At 36.1% G+C, this 22,125-nt stretch overlaps 1 protein-coding gene across 1 annotated transcript in view; it reads right to left on the bottom strand.

Moving 5' to 3' along the window:
- The window catches only part of LOC127852898 (inner centromere protein-like), a 49,194-nt gene that overhangs the window by 11,179 nt on the left and 15,890 nt on the right, over positions 1-22,125 (bottom strand). Inside the window, exons 2-13 of the mRNA XM_052386932.1 lie at positions 15,147-15,304; positions 14,829-14,948; positions 13,958-14,044; positions 10,597-11,422; positions 9,351-9,413; positions 8,692-8,888; positions 6,192-6,325; positions 5,634-5,772; positions 2,545-2,685; positions 2,052-2,232; positions 1,103-1,212; positions 447-614 (exon numbers count right to left, since the gene is read on the bottom strand). Of these exons, the coding sequence (XP_052242892.1) occupies positions 447-614; positions 1,103-1,212; positions 2,052-2,232; positions 2,545-2,685; positions 5,634-5,772; positions 6,192-6,325; positions 8,692-8,888; positions 9,351-9,413; positions 10,597-11,422; positions 13,958-14,044; positions 14,829-14,948; positions 15,147-15,304 (2,324 nt within the window). The remainder of the gene's footprint in view (positions 1-446; positions 615-1,102; positions 1,213-2,051; positions 2,233-2,544; positions 2,686-5,633; positions 5,773-6,191; positions 6,326-8,691; positions 8,889-9,350; positions 9,414-10,596; positions 11,423-13,957; positions 14,045-14,828; positions 14,949-15,146; positions 15,305-22,125) is intronic.

Genomic DNA, 22,125 nt, shown 5'->3' with positions numbered 1-22,125 from the left:
TGACCTTGAACTTTGACCTAGTGACACAAAAATGGATATGGCGTGTAGAACTCATCAAGGTGCAGCTACATATGAAGTTTCAATGTTGTAGGTGGAAGCCCTTTGATTTTAGAGCAAATGTTAAGGTTTTAGCACGACGCAGACGAGCTGGCTATGACAATACCTCAGGTTTTCTCCAAAAACAGCCGTGCTAATAAAAATCAACAAATCATTTATTCTATCTATTAAAAACTTATTTTTAACAATATAAGGCCATCAATTACCATTATTTTTTATAAATAGTATTTTGTATAACAAAATCAACTTTTTTTATGTAGTAATACAAATAAATAAAGTAAGCGACTTTCTTCTGAAAGCATACTGGATAATTGTTGAGAAATCAGGGCCAGGGCTTACTAGCAGGCTCAAGCATAGTTCAATGACTGCAAAATATCAGGAAAGCTTACCTGATCTTTTGTTTCTCTCGCTCTTCTTTCATCTTCTCCTCGCGCTGTTTGAGCGTGTTCTGTCGCTTCTCCTTGAGGCGTTTCTCGAGCTCGAGCCTCGACTGTTTCTCCTTTTCCAGCTGGATCTCCCGCACGTCCTGCACCTTCTTCCATTTCTCCTCCCGTCGCCTGCACACAACAGTATGGCTTACAAACACTGAACAAAAAGATGCCTAGCACACTGTATCTAAAAGAATTTACAGTGTGAAACATGGAATTAAAAACAAATGGGGGGTGTGTGTGTGTCATATTGTCGCTTATTAAATAATTACCATATCTTGATACTTTGGATTCACTTAATTTTGTGTACAGTTGATTCTGCTTAATTGAATAGCCCATTTGTCACGAATATTCAATTATCCGGAGTTTTCAATTATACTGAATCAGTTATATTTCCAATGTTATCACTGTTTATCATATACATTTAACCGGATTATTCGATTATCCGATATTCAATTAAGTGGAATCTACTGTCTATAAAATATCGTGTATTTGTAAAATGTGACATTTTTATCGGACCGTAAATTAGTGGATTTCTTTGTCTAATATAACATTTCCTACATTTGTCCCACCTTTTATGAAACCTTGCCAGAACACTACCCATTGTAAGTACTCACTTCTTCATTTCCTCCACTTTCTGGCGGTGTTCCTCCTCACGTTTCTTCATTCGCTCCATCTCCTTTCTCTGTTTCTCCTCTAATTCACGCTTCTTTTTCTCTTGTATCTCCTAAAAAAGACAGCATAAAAATAGCAACTTTATTAACAACCAGTCAATAAGCAATACAAATTCAACGTATAACAAGAATTTATTTAACTCTGAAAATCCACCCCTCAGAATTCTGATTCAAATGTCCATAAACTGTACAAAGGGCAAGAATACTAAATAACCTATAGCAAGAAGACACAACACATATAAATTAGTAACAAGCGATGTGTTTGTTGGAAACACTATGTCCCTTTCTGCGGCGCTTTGATTTTTTTTTTTTACCTTTGACATTGACCTTGACCTTTCACCACTCAAAATGTGCAGCTCCATGAAATACACATGCATACCAAATATGAAGTTGCTATCTTCAATATTGCAAAAATTATGGCAAATGTTAAAGTTTGCCCAAACCAACCAACCAACCAAGCAACCAACAGACAGGGCAAAAACAATATGTCCCCCACTAGAGTGGTGGGGGACATAAAAACCAACAGACAGGGCAAAAACAATATGTCCCCCACTAGAGTGGTGGGGGACATAAAAACCAACAGACAGGGCAAAAAAAATATGTCCCCCACTATAGTGGTGGGGGACATACTAAGGAAAAAGGATGTTTACATAGCACAAGAAGAACAATTAAAATAATATATAACTGTCATATGTGCAAGTTGTGCCTAGAATGCGAAAAGCTTTTGCAAATAATGGAGAAATTTTTCTTAAGCCATCAAGTAAGAAAATCTACAAGATTTCACAGTAAATACATTGAAAGCATACCTTGAGTGTTGGTTTTGGAGCTGTAAATACATTGAAAGCATACCTTGAGTGTTGGTTTTGGAGCTGTAAATACATTGAAAGCATACCTTGAGTGTTGGTTTTGGAGCTGGACTATTTCTTGCAATGAAAGACTTGACAAGCATGTTGTTGAGGTTTGCAGGGCGGAGGGGGTTGTTGGAGGTCTTGTTTAGGTTGGCCAGGAAGGACTGGGGGTGGGGACGTATCACTTTGTCCCTGGGGCAGCTGGGCGACTCATCATCGCTGGAGCTGAGAGCACACAGACAGATAAGCAAACATCACATAAGGAATAGACTGTTATAAATACATTTCAGATAAAGAATAACCTTATGTTGAAATTTTTAAATAATAATGTTCTTTAAAGTTAATTTTACTGTGAATTCACCAACACTTAAAACAAAATTTGTTATTTGGAGTGACTTGTATAATAAAATTACAACACACAACTTTACACAAGCATTTTGTTTTTAATCTCCGGTCTACAAATAGTAAACAGTACAAAGGTGCATGTCAACAGTTCAGTCACATGAGCACCAAGGTTATCTATACAAATGTACATACTCTCCATTTGTGGGTGTGTGGTTGCCATCGTCACTGGTAACACTGGTAACGCTGGACATGCTGGTACAGGAGCGTTTGGGTTGAGCAGTCTCACCTTCAGACTCGTCTTCGTGTTGACGCTTGCGGGTCTTAGTTCGGGTACTGGAAAAATCACAGAAATTACCAGTACCCTTAACCCATTACCTCTCAGATACACTTCAAGACGCGTGTATAGTACCTTAGCAAATGGTATTTTCACTCATTTTCATGCCCCCAGTATGGTGCATTGGCCATAACTTTTGCAATATTGAAGATAGCAACTTGATATTGTGCATGCATGTGTATCTCATGGAGCTTCACATTTTGAGTGGTGAAAGGTCAAAGTCATCTTTCAAGTTCAAAGGTCAAAAAAACAAATCCAAGGGAAGTAATAAGCTTTAAAGGGAGGTAACTAATGAACCTGCCAAATGATATAAAACAAGAGCACCGCATAACGTTTTTTTTTAGAGGTCAGTGACCTTGACCTTTGACCTAGTGACCCAACAATAGTAGTGTTTGTCAGAAACACAATGCCCCTACTGCGCCGCATTGAAATAACATTTCTATTTATCATTTGGCAGGTATAGAAATCATCTCCCTTTAAAGGTTTTTACTTCCCTTGAATTTTGTCCAATCCAACCGGGGGTGGGTGGGGAGTTTCTCACAGCAGTTTTTTTTTTGGGTTGTGGGGGAAGGGGCCTTTAGCCCTTATGTGGGGGAAATTTTACGCAGGATTTTCCACTTTGGGGAAAAATTGTGCGCGTGGGAATTTTCGCGGCGTTCCCCTTTTTGGGGCATTTGTTTACTTATTCTGTCATTATGACAATACATTTGTACATGTTTGCACTATATTCATTGTTTTTTTCATAACTTATTACGTTTTGCAAGATTAAATTGAAATAGAATTGAGATATTATAATCATGAGACACATCTTTCTATAAATAAAAAGGGGAATTTTTGGTTCTGAAAGGGGAAAAAACCAGCCTAGTTTGGTGGGGGAAGACGCCGATATTCGGCGTCTGTTATATAAGGTAAAAAAACCCTGCACAGTCAATTATGACCATGTCAGACATCACTGACAACCAAGGCCTGTGGTTAAAAAAGATCATAGTCAGAGTTGATCATGTATCTATGGACATTAGTCCACAGGAACATCAAAGAAATTATAATTATATCATTTAAAAAAACAAAACTTTGACAAATCATTCATTTGGGTTATAAATAATCAAAATAATAAATCTGTACAGTAACTGTGAAAAGAACTTCAATTCTTGGTAAGGAAATATATAATATGGGATTTATAATAATATAAATTACTTCCCTTGAAAATAATTGTCTGTAACAAATCTTTATGTTAAGTAGCAAATAATTAAAAGCCACTACCGTGACTATAGATTCACCACTCAAAATGGGCAGCTCCATGAGATACACATGCATGCCGAATATATAAAGTGGCTATGCTCAATATTGAATAAATATTCTCCCTTTTTAAAGCTTATTACTTCCCTTAAATCTGTATTTTTTACCATAGACCGTAAAGGATGACCTTGACCTTTTACCACAATGCCGCCTACTGCACCGCTTTGATTTATTTAACAAAAATATAAACGTGGGCAGGTCAGATAACTATGTCCATTTAGAGCTTATTACTTCCCTTTACTTTGTTTTTTTCGACCCTAGACCTTGAAGGATGTTGTTAACCTTGAAATTTTACCTCTCAAAATGTGCAGTTCCATGAGATACACATGCATGCCAAATATCAAGATGCTATCTTTAATATTTAAAAAGTTATGGCCAATGTTAAGGTTTTAGCAAGACGCCTATGGTGGACGAAGAGCAGGCTATGACAATAGCTCGGGTTTTCTCCGAAAACAGCCTCGCTAAAAATTAAATAAATCAAAGCGGCGCAGGAGGGGGCATTGTGTTTCTGACAAACTTAAAGGTAAAAAAAAACAAATCCAAGGAAAGTAATAAGCTTTAAAGAGAGGTAAGGAATGAACCTGCCAAATGATATATATTTTTTAATAAATCAAAGCATCGCATGAGAGGGCATTGTGTCTTATATGTTATTTTACATTAACTTCTTCATTTCTACACCGATTCACTTCTAATTGATACTGAACATCTCTTATGACAATACGGTCAATCTCAAGTATGCATGGCCCCATTACCAATCCTGGGGTGCCCCCTGGGTCAAACATGCGGTGTGGGGATATGCGTCGGCCTCTGCCACGCCATTTCTAGTTAAACTTTTAAATATATTTAAGTTTTATAGGCCTCATTTTCAAGCCTTAGATACTCATCAGCAGCAAACAGCACAAAACCTGAACAGACTGTGGAAGTGTTTTTTTCCCCGGCCGTTTTGGGAAGAGGGTCCGGTCCCTTTGGATTGGGAAAATTCGTGACGTTTTGACTAAAATTGGGAAATTAGTGTTGTTGTTGTTTTGCTAAAAAATGCTTGAAAATTGAGGATACAAGTGTGTCCAGTATTATATTTACTAAGTTGAACTTATATGGATGGGAGATGAACAAAATATTGTGATCTAAAATAATAATATAATTTTTTTATTTTTTTGAAACCTTCCATTGGGAATTTTTTGCTCCCATTTGGGAAGATATATACTTTTTTCCATTGGGAATGGGTCCGGTTACCAGACCCGATTTTGAATGAAAAAAAAACACCGTGTGAGTAACTTGCTGGCTGTTCTGGTTTTATGCTGGTTTCATATTGCCATCACTTACCATGTGAGTTGGATAGGGTTAACAAAAGCAGGACTCCTGAGATATAAATTTATAGTCATCATATTCAGGATTATACCTCCAGATTCATCAGTCAAAACTCATAATTTACATAAATTCTTGAATATTTTCTTACTAAATAATGCAGATTTGAAGTAATGTATGGTATTTGTCAACTGTACAAATAAAACATAAAATTCCATAAGGTCCAATTATGATAACTTAAGTTTCATTCAATGATTTAATATAAAACATTTTATCATTGATCTCGTACCTGAAAGTGATGATTATGTTAGATTTACACTGACATGCCCTGACCCCAACAGCCTACCTTGCTCTCACTGGTGTACCAGGGGCCATGAAGACAGAGTCATTGCCAGCATCTGCCGTCTCCTGAACCTTAGGATGTCGCATCTTGGAACGGGTCACCCTTGGTCTCTCTTGTTTCTCACCATCCATCTCATTCATTGCTGTGCAATGTATACATAGATATTTTAAGGTTGAATTTCGAGGATTGATTAAGTTAGTCATCTTCAACTGTCACATTATGCTGTATTTAAACAATAACTATAGTATCACTCAGTCTAGATTGAAATTCTGTGTTCACTCCAGAGCACCAGATAATTGTTTCACACAAGAAAAACTTATGATTTAATTTTCAATTCACATGTAAAATACAGGCACTAAGATTTTTCCAGAGTACTTGTATTATCTGGAGTGTGATCAAGAAGTAGACTGAGGAGAGGATAACTCAGTTTTTGGACAACAAGGTGTGCATTACAGGAAGACCAACCATTTAAAACAAGGTGGTCAAAATTTGGAGTTATAAAAGTTGAGTAATTGTTAACAGTTTTTCTTCAATAAACCTTAAAGAAACTGCCAGATATACCCGACTCTTGTTGCACATCCTGTTCAACCACTTCAGTGACTGACTTCTGTGCTGCCCTCGTTTTTGTGCGAGTGGACTGCCTGGGAACTGGGGCAGTTATCTCCACAGCAGGCTTTTCAACACTTCTTGTTCGTCTAGAAATATACAGTTAAATTATTTGATACAGGTGATTTTCTGTTCAGCAAGAGACAGTCCTTACTCTTCTCTTCCATCTGCAAAATAAGCCAATTTGGTTTAAGCAACTGTTTGGACTAAAACACTTTTGTTGTAAATCACCATAAGGCCATCCTTAAAAATTCTTTTGTTTGGCATATCCCGACCGACCCACTAAAATCGGCCCAAATGATTTGTTCTTTTTTTTTTTTTGGCTCGCCGAAAATTCTTTCCGCTCAATTTTTCCTTTCCGCATTTTATCCTTTTCTGTTATTTGCGTCATTTAATTGAATGCTCTTTCAAGGATATCTAGAATAGCAATGAACAAAACACATACCGGTATTTATTTGAGTCGCCTATTTATTTGACATATGCATATGCCATTAATTAGACTTTAAATACAATAAAACCGCTCCTGTTTTTCTCGTATCCCTTTAATTAAAAGACGCTGCTGTCGTTAAGGATAGTTCGGAAGTAAAAAAACAAATTAATTAATTATCACTGTTCAATTCAATTCGGCAGAGATGTGTAATATTATCGCCATATAACTAATTATTTAATTATCACTCTTTAATTCAGATCAGTAAATATTCGGTAGAAAGATAAAAAGTGGTCAGCTTAGAAATATTTATTGATGGGTATTGTCAGGTTTTTGTTTCATTTGCTTATCTCTTTATACGACTTTCCAACCGGTCGCTATTTTGGAGGCAGACGGCGATATTAAATGTGTATTCAAATTATACATCTGCGCATGAATGACCCAATATTATCCAATAACTCCATCCGTCCACACGTTTCATTCAACAACGTCATGTCATGTGTAAGCGAGCTCAATGCTGATTGGCCAGCTACCATTTGCACTTCATTAACAATAAGGTCAAGCAATGTCTAATCGGGTACAGACTAGGTTTCGTTAACTGTTCGAATTGCGAACACTTTCATTGAAACAAAGAGACAAATATAGAAAACCAGTCCGGATTAAAATGGCGGATGTTTTCAACGAAATTTTACTAGATTTTCGCAATTTAGATTTTTCTTGTGCCAAATTTTCAATAGTTTTGCAAATGACTCAAATGGCGAACGACAGCGCGAGCATTGAGAACGTGTTATTATTGGAATAAATGCTCACTATTACAGGGCTCCGGCTGTCGTTCGCCATTTGCGATGGTTATAGCGAATTTGGCTCAAGAAAAATATAATTTGCGAATATGCTTGAATCTCGTTAAATTTCATTGAAAACATCCGCCATTTTAATCCGGAGTGTTTTTTAAACTATTTTTCTGTTTGTTTCCATGTACAATTTGAAGCCCATATGGTAGCTGGCCAATCAACATTGAGTTTGCTATCAGGTAATATTGGGTCATTTATGCGCAGATAATGGAATACACAGTTGATATTGTCGTCTGCCTACAATATAACGGCTGATGGCAAAAGTCGTATAAAAATAAGCAAATGAAAAGAAGCGTTACACTCAATAAATTATTTTTAAGCTGATCACTTTACAAATTTCTAACGATCATCGATCTGAATTAAAGGATGATAATTAAATAATTAGTTACATGTCGAAGATGTTGCACCTTTCTGTTCTTGATTGAAATTTAATGTTATAATTACTTTTTTGTTTTTTACTCACAAACTATGCTATTGTAAAGTAATATGTCAACCAAACAGTAAATTAATTACGTATTTGCTAGGTTACTTGTTTTCATTTTCTGCAGTCAATTGATATGCACATTATATTTCATGTGCAAAATGAGTACAATTTTTTTAACTGTCTTTTTCAGATAAAGTATTTTTCGTCGATTATATTTTGGAAGTTCTTTATAGAAAAAATAGACTAACGAATACACGTGCGGTGAAACGGACGGTGTAGAAAAATCTTTACCAGAGGCAGAAGACTTGGAGCTTTATTTGATAATTACCTTTCAGTTTGGTATATGTCGGAGTTCAATGTCAGAAAAAAAAAAAATAAAAAAAAATTAAATCCCTACCTAACTACCCACCAAAATTTACCTGGGTCGGGTTATGCCAAACAAACAATTTTTTAAGGATAGCCTAAAAGAGCTCAAATTAAAAGAATTTTTATGCTTAAAAATGCCTAAAGAAAATTTTGAGTCAGCAAGTAAGCCCTAAAATTAACTGTATTAATTCTCTTAAGATACTTTGCACAATTCAATGGTACACACAGCAGTCACAGAAATAAGAAGTTTGACCAAGCAAGTCCAGTCATATATTAGTACTTACGAGACCAAAAAAATGTTGCAAACCTGCTAGCCTATATATACATAACTGAAAATCTTAGCCAATAACTGTGATCACTGTGTCACATACATTGTAGTTCATGTACCTGCTGTTTGCCTGGCCGTCTTGCTCCACCTCCATCCTCTCTTCCCTGTCCTCTCGGTCCTCAGCCTCCGTATCGACCTCACGCACGTCTCTCCCAGACTCTGTACAGCTCTCCTGAGAACCCACTGAGTCTCTACCACCCTCAACATCACTGCTTGCTGACTCTGTCGCACTCTCGGCCGATTCTGTCGTTACTTCCTGGAGGAGTTGGTTTCAGAAATTTAATATTAAGGGCTTTTTTTCATTTTAATTGGGAATAGGCTCTAGCCGTTTGACTTTGTAAAGAAATATCACTTTTAATAGCTGATTTGGGAAACAAAAAAGCCTATGTAAGTTTTGATTTGGGGAAAAACTGCATGATTTTAAAGAATTATTTTTATTGAGAAGAGGCCATTTAATCAGCCTCAGTTATATAAGACATAATACACATGATGAAGGCAACATCAATGATCACTACATGAGGATAGATAGATGTTATGCTCATGTCAAAAAAGGTTTGTACTAAAGGATCGTAACCTGCAAGTAATGTTCTCTAAATAAAGATTATACATCAATGTCATGGATATTCAAATCAACAAAAAGAAGACTTCACACTTCTAATATAAACCTCTTGGATATAAAGACATTCACAATGTGCACAGAATGGTCATACAGAAATACCTTGTCAGCTTGTTTTTTCTTCAATCGCAACCTAGTCCTTGTTTTTAATGGTTTTGTTTCAGCCTACAAAGCAATGATTATCTATTGAGCAAATACATTAGGTATGATTTTATCCAAAAGAAGCTTCTTTATCAAAGTTTGTTACATGTAGACACTGGCAAATTTGGCTAAATCCACTTACAAAATATTTGAACAATGCTTGTTAGTGTAGTCAGACAAAACTATTCAGGGGTGTGATTGAGGTGAAGTCTGTCAAAGGGGAGGAAAATTCTGTAGACTGATTTTGACTACCCGAATTGCATGCATAACGCAATGACAAACCTTAAAACAGACATTTAAACAAACACCATCTTAAACTAATCAACAAGATCTTTTTGTGAAAATCTTTTTTGAAATCACTTAACATGTTACACAGTCACCAGTATTGTGATCAAAATCAATGAGTGTTCCGATACCTGTGAACGATGACCGCAATCTTTCGTTTGAGCTTAATGCCTTTAAATTCTACATAAGGTCAACAATGTAACAGTGTTCAACTAACGACAATTTACCACAGTTTACGTAGTTCAATATTGTTTCACATGACTAGAATATGACTTCAGCCTTACCAAGACAGTCAATCTTTCGTACCGATTCAGAAAGTGGTATCGCTTTCTGATTTATATCCACTGTTGTTTCTTCCCTTTCCCATTTAATTATGTTTTTTTCAATAATTGTTAAATCTCTGAGATTTTGTGAGATTCGTCCGTTCGTATTCATTAACGTTTCACAAAGACGCCATTTGCAATCGAATCACCAAGGAAATATGAAACACATTTTAAAAGACCGATTTTAATTGGAAGATTGGCAAGCGACAGCCAATGACATTGCTTGTTTAAAAAAATGCTAAGACAGAATACCAGTGTAATATGCGGAGAGGTTTCGCAGGCCGCAGATATTTCGGGCCGCTTATGAAATACATCCGCGAATTCGGTCCTACTTTCACCATTTTTTTCCTGAATTTACGCGAATTGCGGGAATGACCCCGGAGAACCCGATCTGCGGAAACCCGCGGAAAAATCACACCCCTGCTATTTAATTGGACTTTTTAAATCAAAAGTTATCAACCTTATTCATCATAACACAAGTATTCAGGCTATAGATGAGTAAATGATTTTTACAAACTTCAGCTTGATAAATGATTTAAAAACTGCAGCACATAAAAGCAACCTTACAAGCGAAAACGTTCACCAAAGAAGAGATTTACCTCAGTTAGCTTCTGTTTTGATGGCAAAATATGCAATGATCTCCTGAGGCTTTGTCTAGATCTTCGCGGCATGCTTAGCCGAGGTGTATCTTTTTTCGCTGATCTCACAGGCTCTGTCTCTGCCTCCACAGATTCTACACTCTCACTCTCAGAATTGTTGTCAGATAACACAGTCACTGCCTGCTTATTTGGAATCACCGTGTCTGGAGTGTGCATAGTGCTTGACGTCTGAACTTTGTTTTCTGGGGTGAAAAGAGTTGGTGATGATTCAGACTTGGACGATTTCCTCTTGCTTTGCACAGGACCAGGACTAATTAAGATAATCTCTTCATAAGCATGCACTTTTTCTTTCACATTCATTTTGTTGAAGTTTTCAATCACAGTTGATTTATTATTGACAGGAGTCTTTTTGACCTCATTTGTTGAAACTATTCTAAGTGGTGGTGCTATAATAGAACAAGCGGCTGATTGTGTCCAAGTAACAATTTCTTCCACTGTTTCTTCAACCTCTTCTTCCTCTTGATCCCCTGAATTGTTTGTGGACAGCTCAGATACCACTGGGGTGTTTGTTGGAGTCTTATTATGATCTTCTGATTTCTTCGAGGTCTTGGCAGCTTCCTCCGATTTGTTGGTTGGGTTACCGTCCACATTATCGTTTATTTCAACCTCTTGTTCATCTTCTTTATCTATCTTTAACACTGGCTCCTGACTCTTGGCTTTTTTCTTTGGTTTCGAGGATTGGGTGGCCCTTGCACGAGATGTGGTTGCAGCCCTTGTGTTGGCTCGAGTATTCCGGCGAGCAGTTGGAGGTGTAGATTCTTTATTGCTGCAAAAACAATATCAAAATCAATATTTTTCCAAATTTAAGGATGTTCCTATGTTTAAATAATTGACAATATTGAAATTTAGGGAAATCTATCCATTATTAATGAAAAAATACTATAGTTTACAACAAATATTAAAACATGTAGCATCTGTTTTAAAGAAACTTTAAGGATGGAAGAGGAATATACTGTGAAATCATTATTATTCGTCAGACATTAATTTTCGTCTTTTTCGTCCTTCGACCGATGGACGAATTCAAGATCCTAACGAACAATCATGTCCCATATTTGAAACAAATAAGACTAAATTACCGTAGGCATGAGGCATTTAAATCCAACGTAATTCACGCATATACACAGGGCTCAAAATTAACACTCGCACACTTGCAAAATGCGAGAAAAAAAGATTGCAAGGTAAGTTATACGCCACTAGTATTTTTTATGCAAGTAAAGAAATGGTGAAAAAAAAACGAGTTATATTGCTAAATGCGTGCGACGGCGTGAACGCTAAACCGTGGGTCCATTTTTTGAACGTCCAATTACCCATATGCGGAAGCGCGCACCTTGTTTGTAGTCTGGTATACTTATAGTACAGATACCCGGATGGTATTGATACAAAGAACATGAAACAGTCGACTATTCACACTCAAGTTAAATCTGGTTTTGACACAAAGGGGTGTACATTATACAGTGTACTGACAGCTGACATTTCCTGTAAAATGCGAATGCAATAAGGCTGTATCGAATGCGTCGACTTCGTTTAGGTATAATAGTGTTGATTAGCGCTAATTGTTAACAACTTTATTACCCATTGTGTGTATTGTGTTTTTCAGGGGTGTTGCAGATTATACCGCCAACAAGCGGCGAATCCGGATAAAAGACAATACTATTTAACGCAATTAAAATATGGCGATGTGTGATCAACACCTGACTGAAATATATTCTGCGCTTTTATTACAAATTAATAAAGAACATATTGATTTGTGTTTGGTTGTCCATGATTGTAATGGAAAAAGACTAATTGGCAATTGGCTTCGTTGTTTAAAACACTCGTTAACAGTTATTCAGTCCCACTTATCTACTTATCATAACAAAGAACGTGTCAATGACATAAAATAATAAGGGACAGTTACTATCACCTAAAATAACAGACTTGTTAATTGGCATATGCCAAACAAGGCCCACCTCCTGCAAGTGACTACCACGTGTCACCCCTCTTTCCCCAGCACGATTTTTTCGCAACCGCGTATAACATGTATTACAAACATTACAAACAAATCGGACGCTTTTTTTTCAAAACAAGAAATGGACGAATTTAAGTGCTGACGAAATAGTCATTTTTTTTAAAAAGGACGAAATTTCGTGCTGACGAAAATAAATGGTTTCACAGTAATAATGATATTCTTAGACAACAGGGCTGGAAAAGTCCTTTATAGTAATATGGAAGGAATAAAGTGAAATCCACGCTCGTATGTGTCAGTGTTTTTTTTGCTTTATTTTTTACAGCCTTTGCGTTCAGGATTGGGAAAAACAGCGCATTAAAGCATACAATTAGGAAACATAAAACATTATTAAAGCAAGGGACAAAATTGTCACAAAACCAGGTTTTCATTGTGAAAAAAAATCTGATAAAGGGAGAAAAGTCAAACTGAACTTTTGAAATGAACAAACAAAATTAACCCCATTTGTAAGTTTGTTTTTTAAAAAAATCTATTTTTAGTCGTGGCGACCTTGACATTGGAGATATTGACGTGATTCTTTCGTGCGACACACCGTCCCATGATGGTGAAAAATTTGTGCCAAATGATTTTAAAATCTCACAATGAATGACATAGTTATGGCCAGGACAAGCTCATTTATGGCCATTTTTGACCTTTGAACTCAAAGTGTGACCTTGACCTTGGAGATATCGACGTAATTATTTCGCGCGACACACCGTCCCATGATGGTGAACAAATGTGCCAAATGATTTTAAAATCTCACAATGAATGACATAGTTATGGCCAGGACAAGCTCATTTATGGCAATTTTTGACCTTTGAACTCAAAGTGTGACCTTGACCTTGGAGATATTGACGTAATTATTTCGCGCGACACACCGTCCAATGATGGTGAACAAATGTGCCAAATGATTTTAAAATCTGACAATCAACGACATAGTTATGGCCCGGACAAGCTTGTTCCGCCCGCCCGCCAGCCAGCCAGCCCGCCCGCATTCGCCAATCTAATAACCAGTTTTTTCCTTCGGAAAACCTGGTTAATGATTATAAATAACAGTATTCAAATATTTTGTAAGTGCATATTTAACTGCATTTTTATATTATATTGTAAAGTGCGACAGCATTATATAATTGTATAATAAACCAATTATTTAGTTCATTAAACAGGTTTGGCATCTTTTTGGGAATTTTTAGTCAGATTTTTGGGAAAAAAAATTACTTTTTGCAAGTGGGAAACAGCCTGTTAGAGGCTGTTAATCATGGGCCAAAAAAATCAATGTCAGTGTGCATATTTAACTTAACAACATAATTTTTCTACCAAATTTTGCTGGCAGGTGCATCTTGGAAGTCGTCATCATCAGAGAACGTCTCAGTGGCAAGCCTCTTCCTGGGGTTGCCACGAGTTCTGAAAAATGGAAGCTTTAAAATAAATATGATAAAATTGACTTTGTTGATGTTCGACCTAGAAGTAAACAAGGATATCAGTAAAACTGATGGATGCTCCCCGATGATGCTTTGTCAATATATGGATTAATTGTTTGGAAAAAAGTGTGACCTTGATAAAATCTTTTATTAGCCTAGTTGACCTTGACCCCAGTGACCTCAAACCTCATCGAAAGGTAGAGGTCAATTCACGGTATCTACATGCCAAATATGGAAAAGATCGGTAAAATATTGAAGGCGCTATGCGAAACTGTAACAAAAGTGTGAAGGAAAATCTATTATAAGCCTCAGTGACCTTGACCCCAAATTGACCAGCCATTTAGGCCTCTCTTACAGAAATTAATTCAGCAGTAATGACGCTGATCAATTAATGCATACATAGCGGGTTAAGGATTGAATATATCTGGTAAACTAAGTTAAGTACATCAAAAACACAACATTGAATTGACACTTGAGTGTATTTCTTTATATTTGTTTATATTTCCTCCAAACAGCCAAATGTGAGTTGTTTTTGATAAATGATGATTGCCATGCTGTTATGAGGAATGATGATCGTCATGCTGCTATAAGGGGTATAAAACAAGTGAAGAGATGATTTTGTGGTAAAAAGAAACCACTTCCCCTTCACATGTACATGTAAGTTACCTCACTTCTCCCTAATTTAAGCTGAGGGAGACATCACTGGAAATTGTATAACTGTCGACAACAATTAAACACTGATCCATAAATATGTGAACAATCCTTACCTAGAAGTGTCCTGCTCTTCCACATTATCAGAAGGCTTTGTACTCTCTGGTGAAGACTTTCTAATCCTTCTGGTTTTCCTTTCAGCTCTTGGTGTCTTTGGCAAAATGTACAGATCCGGTCTGTAATATTTTTTTTTGTATTAATTTTTACAGTGAGAATATATTTAAATTTCGTTGAAATTTCTTATTTAAGCACTCTGTTACATTTAAATATTATAAAACTAATTAACACATACAATTCTAATAATAGTAATTCTTCTAAGTTATAGGATTAAAGCAGGTTTTCTGTCTTCAGAAAAATGAAAAAAAAATACATACGAGCACAAGACAGTTCTTGCATCAGCCAATGCTTCATCTATGAAAGTGTAAGCACGCTCATTAAGAGCTTTCACTGACTGGTAAACAATATTGTGCGCAAATTGAACATCTTCAAAGAAAAGAGGATGCTCTAGCAATCTCAGCAGCTGTGTTGCCATCTGAAAGAAAAAAATCAAAGATATAAGAAAAAGTCATTTCATAACATTTATACCGGTAAGTGACCTTACTTTATGGTAGAGAGAAGTGTTGGTGAACTTTATTGCAATAAAAAATATCATTATGGTAGAGAGAAGTGTTGGTGCACTTTATTGCAATAAAAAATATCACTGTAAATACACTATAAAAAAAATGCAGAACTGGTCAAAATAGGCAGCAAAAGTGGACAGTCAACAAAACACATGCTCTGAGCATTTTTCATGTATATATATAAAGTTGGTACCCTAAAACGGCACCATTCCCAATGCAATCATTTACTCAATTTGTAAAATCAAACTTCCCTGTAAAAATTACCAATTCACAGATTAATGGCCTTGAATCGCTCAATTGACTAACCAAATACAATCCCAACCCAGATTTCCTCAAGATAAACATTCTGACCAAATTTCATAAAGATTAGATGAAAACTGTAACCTCTATTGTCTACACAAGGTTTTTCTATTACCGAATTTTACTTTGTATAGCGTGCAGGCTGTTTTATTGATGCAAATATGCATAAAGAAAATTAATAGTCAATAAAACCACCAAATCGGACCAAAAATTGCTGCTATTTTACTATTGCGCAATCCAATAATCCGGGGCATTGGAAAGCTTAAGCTCTCAACATAGGAAGCGTCATCATGATTAGCCAGTGCCTTCCCCAGGAATTTGTTCAGGCGCCCCGGGGGTGGGTTGGGGAGGGGTGTCCCCTCCCGATTTTGATTTTTTTTAAATTTAACGTGTCAATTCTGTGGTGCGTTATAACTCAAAGAAAAACAGCGTCAAAAGACGTCATTTGGTGCGCTATGACTCTTCAAAAAAATCCCCCAGTCATTTAAAAATATGTTTTTTTAAATTGTTTAATTGTTTTAAAACTTTTCTGCACAGATAGTAAAATCCCGACTCGAACGATTCCCCAATACATCCGTTTCAACCCGACTCTATTACTGAATACTTACTATTTTTCAAGTTTCTATTTATTTCCCGATAATTCCATTTATTCCGTTTTTATCAATCTCTTTCTGGTAAATATTGATAGGGAAACCTTGATTTTTTTGGACAATCTCCACTTTCTTTTACTGAAGAATACACTGATCGGAAAATTTCAAGCACCCCGGGGACTCTGATTTCGAAATTCAAGCGCCCCGGCAAGGGGCGCTTAAATGGCCTGGGGAAGACCCTGATTAGGAGCATGGGTTGCATAGCACTATACTTTTCTGACAATTTTGTAATCTTCTAGCAACAGATTAACAGTCCACGTGCATTTCGTGTAAAACGTGAGAAAATAAGAATTTTTGTTCAGTGTATCATTTTTCCTCGGGGAAAGCATGGGCTTTAAATTTGAATGCTGAATAAAATTTTTGTGGCGCATGGTAGACAGGGCAACAGTTGTTTAGATATGTCAGTATTGACGTTAAACTGGCAGTCTATTATGTTGGACAAGTTGGGTTATTGTTTGTGGCACTACAAAGACATGAATGTGATGAACAATGAAGGCGCCAAAAACCTTAACCAAACTGGAAAACACTTAAGAAGTACCTTTTCACACCTACGGTTACCTGCAAAAAAGACCAAATACCTTTACCAGTCTAACAAAAGCTGCCTTATCGGACCGAAAATGGCTGTAGAAAAGCACAAACACAGACAAATAAATGTTCCCATACTTTATTCAAACATTTTATTTTTTGTTAATAACTAATGCTACCCCGTTCATATCTGCCGTTACCGACTTTTTGTTGTTTCGATAACGGCCCCTTCAGTCTGTAAGATTATAGGGTGTAGTTTTCTGGAATAAAAAAATGGCGGCTATTATGAATATTTACGATTATGACAATATTTTTTTGCAATTAAGCAGCCAGGATAGCGTTGTATCAATATATAACGCGCATTAACTTTTTTTATTTGAAATTTGGAGGTAAAAAACCGCGCGCTTTAATAGGGAAAATACGGTATTCGACCTAGTGACCTCGTTTTTGACCCCAGGTGACCTAAATACAATCCCAACCCAGATTTCATCAAGATAAACATTCTGATCAAATTTTAAGAATGGATGAAAACTGTTACCTCTATTGTCTACAAAAGGTTTTTTTACTATTTGACCTTGTGACCTAGTTTGTGACCCCAGATGAACCAAAAACAATCCCAACCCAGATTTCATCAAGATAAACATTCTGACCAAACTTCATAAAGATTGGATGAAAACTGTAACCTCTATTGTTTATACAATGTTTTTCTATTATTTGACCTAGTGACCTAGTTTTTGACCCCAGATGACCCAAATTCAATCCCAACCCAGATTTCATAAAGATAAACATTCTGACCAAATTTCATAAAGATTAGATGAAAACTGCGACCTCTATTGTCTACACAAGGTTTTTCTATGATTTGACCTAGTTTTTGACCTAGTGACCTAGTTGTTGACCCTCAGATGACCCAAATACAATCCCAACCCAGATTTTATCAAGATAAACATTCTGACCAAATTTCATAAAGATTGGATGAAAACTGTGACCTCTACTGTCTACACAAGGTTTTTCTATTATTTGACCTAGTTTTTGACCTAGTGACCTAGTTTTTGACCCCAGATGACTCAAATACAATCCCAACCCAGATTTCATCAAGATAAACATTCTGACCAAATTTCATAAAGATTGGATGAAAACTGCGAATAAAGTATTTTATTGAGGATATAAAAGTTATACAATGCTAAAAATACTTGTCATTGTATGCGCATGCGCGAAATACATAGTTAAGGAGCACGAATGTATGAGAACATGGCATACAATAGCATAGCTTGTGGGTAAAAACAACTTGTAAATTATCACCTTTTATTTCAAAAGATGACGTCAATTATCGACAGAAAGGTGTAACATCATCAACATAAAACTAATTATTTAATGATCATCCTTTAATTCAGATCGATAGTTGGTAGAAAGGTCTAAAGTGATCAGCTGAGAAATTAGTTATTGTTGCTCTTCTTGTCATTTGTTTATCTTTAAATACGACGTTTGCCATCGGCCGCTAAATTGTTGGCAGACGAAAGTATTCCAAGTGTCTACGCATGATTGACCCAATACATGTATTATGTGGGAGCGAAGTCAATGTTGATGGGCCAGCTTCCACGTGCGCTTCAATAACAATATTTTTAGGTCGAGCGATGTCTCATGTTCCGGTGCAGTCCGGTTTTCGTTTATTGTTCAATTTGCGAACACTTTCAATGAAACAAACGAGAAAACTATAGAAAACCAGTCTGGATTTAAATGGCGGATAAATTCAATAAAGATTTGAGAGATTTAAGCATTTTCGCAAATCAGAATTTTCTTGAGCCAAATTCTCGATATTTTCGCAAATGGCTCTAATGGCGAACGACAGCACAAGCCCTGAGTTCTTCCTGATTTAACCAATTCGATGTAAAAAAAAAGTCTCAAGTTTGTTTATAAAATCTAATTCAATCAACCTAAAACAGCATAACAAACACAAAACCAAACAAAAATGTATCAAACCAAAGTTTTGAATTGACCATTCGATCTATCTATACACGAAGACTCGGAGGTTCCGGAGCAAGTCGTTGTATTACGGTCAGGGCTCTCGAAAACGCTTAATTATGCGTATTTGTACGCATAAATTTGAAATAGGAAGCATGTTCCAAACCAATCGAGAGTCCTTGGTACGCACGTTTTTTGCAAATAAAAATATCGAAAATTGCGTCCTATCAAGCAGCTGAAATGTGCCGAAATTGTCCGCCATTCAAATCCGGACTGGTTTTCATTTTGGTTTTATTGTCAGCATAAGCATTCAAATAAAAAGCGAAACCTGGTCTGCACCATAGTAAACGACCATGCGTGACTTTCTTGTTATGGAAGCGGGCATGCTAGCTGGGCCAATCAATATCAAGCTCGCTTACACATGAAATGATGTTGGCAAATGAAATGTGAGAATGGGTGGAGCTATTGGATAATATTGGGTCATTCATGATTCAAGCGCAGACACTGTATACATTGAATACACAATTAATATTGTCGTCTGCCTACAAAATAGCGACTGGACGCAGGGCTTTCCACAGGCCATTTAACGATCCCTGCCGGGGCGCTTGAATGTCGAAATCAGAGTCCCCGGGGCGCTTGAAATTTTCCGATCAGTGTATTTTCCAGTTAAAGAATGTGGAGATTGTCAAACAAAATCAAGGTGTCTCTATCAGTGTATCAATATTCCCTGTTTTAAAAGAGCACTCGGTATGGTCCAGTGCTTTCCACAGGCCATTTAACGATCCCTCGCCGGGGCGTTTGAATTTCGAAATCAGAGTCCCCCGGGCGCTTGAAATTTTCCGATCAGTGTATTTTTCAGTAAAAGAAACTGGAGATTGTCAAACAAAATCAAGGTTTCTCTATCAATATTCCCTGTTTTAAAAGAGAACTGGGTACCTACTTTCACAAGTAATCGCCATAAACACCACATGGGGCAATGAATAATCCACTGATAAGACGCGCGTATCAATTATTCTTGCCACATTACACAGTCATTTAAATGCTGACAAGGTATCAGGTAATTTTCGAGCCGTCAAACTGTGATGTTTATCGTCCAATCGGTTACGCGAATGCTGATGAGGGCGGGGTTAACTATCGACCATTATTTTTGATTGATGTAGGGCATGAAGTAAAGTTTTTATCGCAGCTTGATTAGCAAGAAGTTAAACTGGCATTTACGTAATATAAAATCAGTAACTAGTACAGTACATTAAAGTCGGTTTCGGGCATCATCATCACACTTTTCTACTGTAAACAAGTGTTACATACGAGTCATAATTAATACGAGAAATTAATTGCAATTGGTAAACAATTAATTACTTATAGCTAGTAAGTTGTGCAAATAACTCCGGGTTACAATTATGCGATAACATTTTTATTCCAGTACATGTATATTTCATCATGTCCATTTATAGAACTGATTCACCTCGAGTTTTCATTTGGATACTTTCAGATCGACCTTGACATTTTTTGCTGAAATTGTAAACATTACTTTCGTTTTCTGAAATATATTATTTGTGATAAACAACTTACGTCTGGTGGATTATAAGACTGATTTCAGTGTGAATCAGGTAGTTTTAAATAATATTTACTTTGAGTTTGTAATTACACTACAATTTGTTTACAAAACAAGCCAGAATAATCTAAAATACTGGGAAATGTCATTTTGAATTTGAAAACACTTAAGCACATGGTATGTTACTAAAAATAGAAATAACATCATATGACCGTAAAATCTCGGGAGATTCGCATTTCAAGTATGTCACATTGTACTCCTATAAATATGAGGTTGATTTACATCGACCTCATATCGTTTAACGTTATTTTGCAATAGCATCGTTCCAAAATGAATTCATGTCGGAAGCTTTAACGGCATCAAATTCATATAACAGCACAGAATAATCATGCAATAAATTATTTAACATAAAAAATAAACATTATTTTACTAATTGCATTTGAAGAATGTTTATACAAACTTACAAGTAATGATAGTCCAGACCTTAAAACACTACCACAGTTCAAATTCCATATTGTTGCCATATAGCACTGTGTAAATTGAAAGTTGCAAAATGTTACCTCATTGATCGGTTATAAATACATTGTTTCTCTATATATAGTATTCGATTTAGACGAAAATAATAATTTATGTGGAATGTCATATTAGTTTTCCATTAAAACTTTGATCTTGCCGTGTGTGTTTATGGACGTTATTAATTATGTTATACTTATTTTTGTATTTCATTAAGAATTAGAACGTATAGCCCTTTTTGTTAACTGTTTTTAGCAAACGATTCGCGGCTTATTAAGTTAAGACACGGAAAATAGTTAAAGCAACACTTTCATTTAAAGGTTTAATGTGAACAATATCAAATGAAACCTTTATTGGTATTAATATATTTTATTGACATGTTAAATTTGATACTTGAAAAGGTGTTTAGTCTTTAAAAAGATGTCGCTGATATTGTTAATATCAATAACTGTTAATATTCTCAATGTTGTATAAGAAATTGAATAGTTTCACTGAGTTGTATTCCCGCCTAAAATCCGATATCGTAAAACGCGCAATGGTTAAGAATAAGGTCTGAATAAGTTTAAGTATTCAGATCCGAATATCAGCAGCTGTGCCAGCTGGGAAGCCCCGTTTTGGCTTTAACAACCGCAAGCGAAACAACATACTTTTTTAAGTCTTGCACTTAGACTCCATGATCACAGAAATAACATTGAAATCCCCAAACCAAGATAATATTTGCATTTAGAGTAAGGAGTATGCACAAGAGTTAAATTGGTTGATAGAACGAGAAAGGGTAAATTATCTAAAGGATTTAAGTATAGTGTATGTCCATTAATACAGTGTCGAAAACTTTTTTCGCTTTTAATGAACTATTCGATTATCAGTATTATGTTTCGATGATTATTATGTCTCACTCATAATGAGCAGTGTTCATTCTAGACCGCGCGATTGCGCGATTCGCGCTATTTTTTCAAAGATCGCGCACATCTGCAGCATGTGTGCGAGAAAATTCGCGCACTCGATATCCGTTACGGGTTTTTTAAACTGTTAAATTCTGCTTCGCGTATTTATTGAGAAAAACACCGGAAATCAAAGGGAATTAACTCTTCGATTCACGGGTTAATAAACTTTAAAGAATTTTCGTTTAAAATGATACTTGGGTTAATTAAAATATAAGAAATTTCGTTTAAAAAATAAAGGGATGCGACTCGTGAATGATTAAGGAAGAAAAGCAGACGATTGTTTTTGT

This window comes from Dreissena polymorpha, chromosome 12, assembly GCF_020536995.1.
Source record: "Dreissena polymorpha isolate Duluth1 chromosome 12, UMN_Dpol_1.0, whole genome shotgun sequence".
NCBI classification, from domain to species: Eukaryota; Metazoa; Mollusca; class Bivalvia; order Myida; family Dreissenidae; genus Dreissena; species Dreissena polymorpha.
Note: the sequence above shows the minus strand (reverse complement) of the source record. Positions and strands in the feature narration are given on the sequence as shown.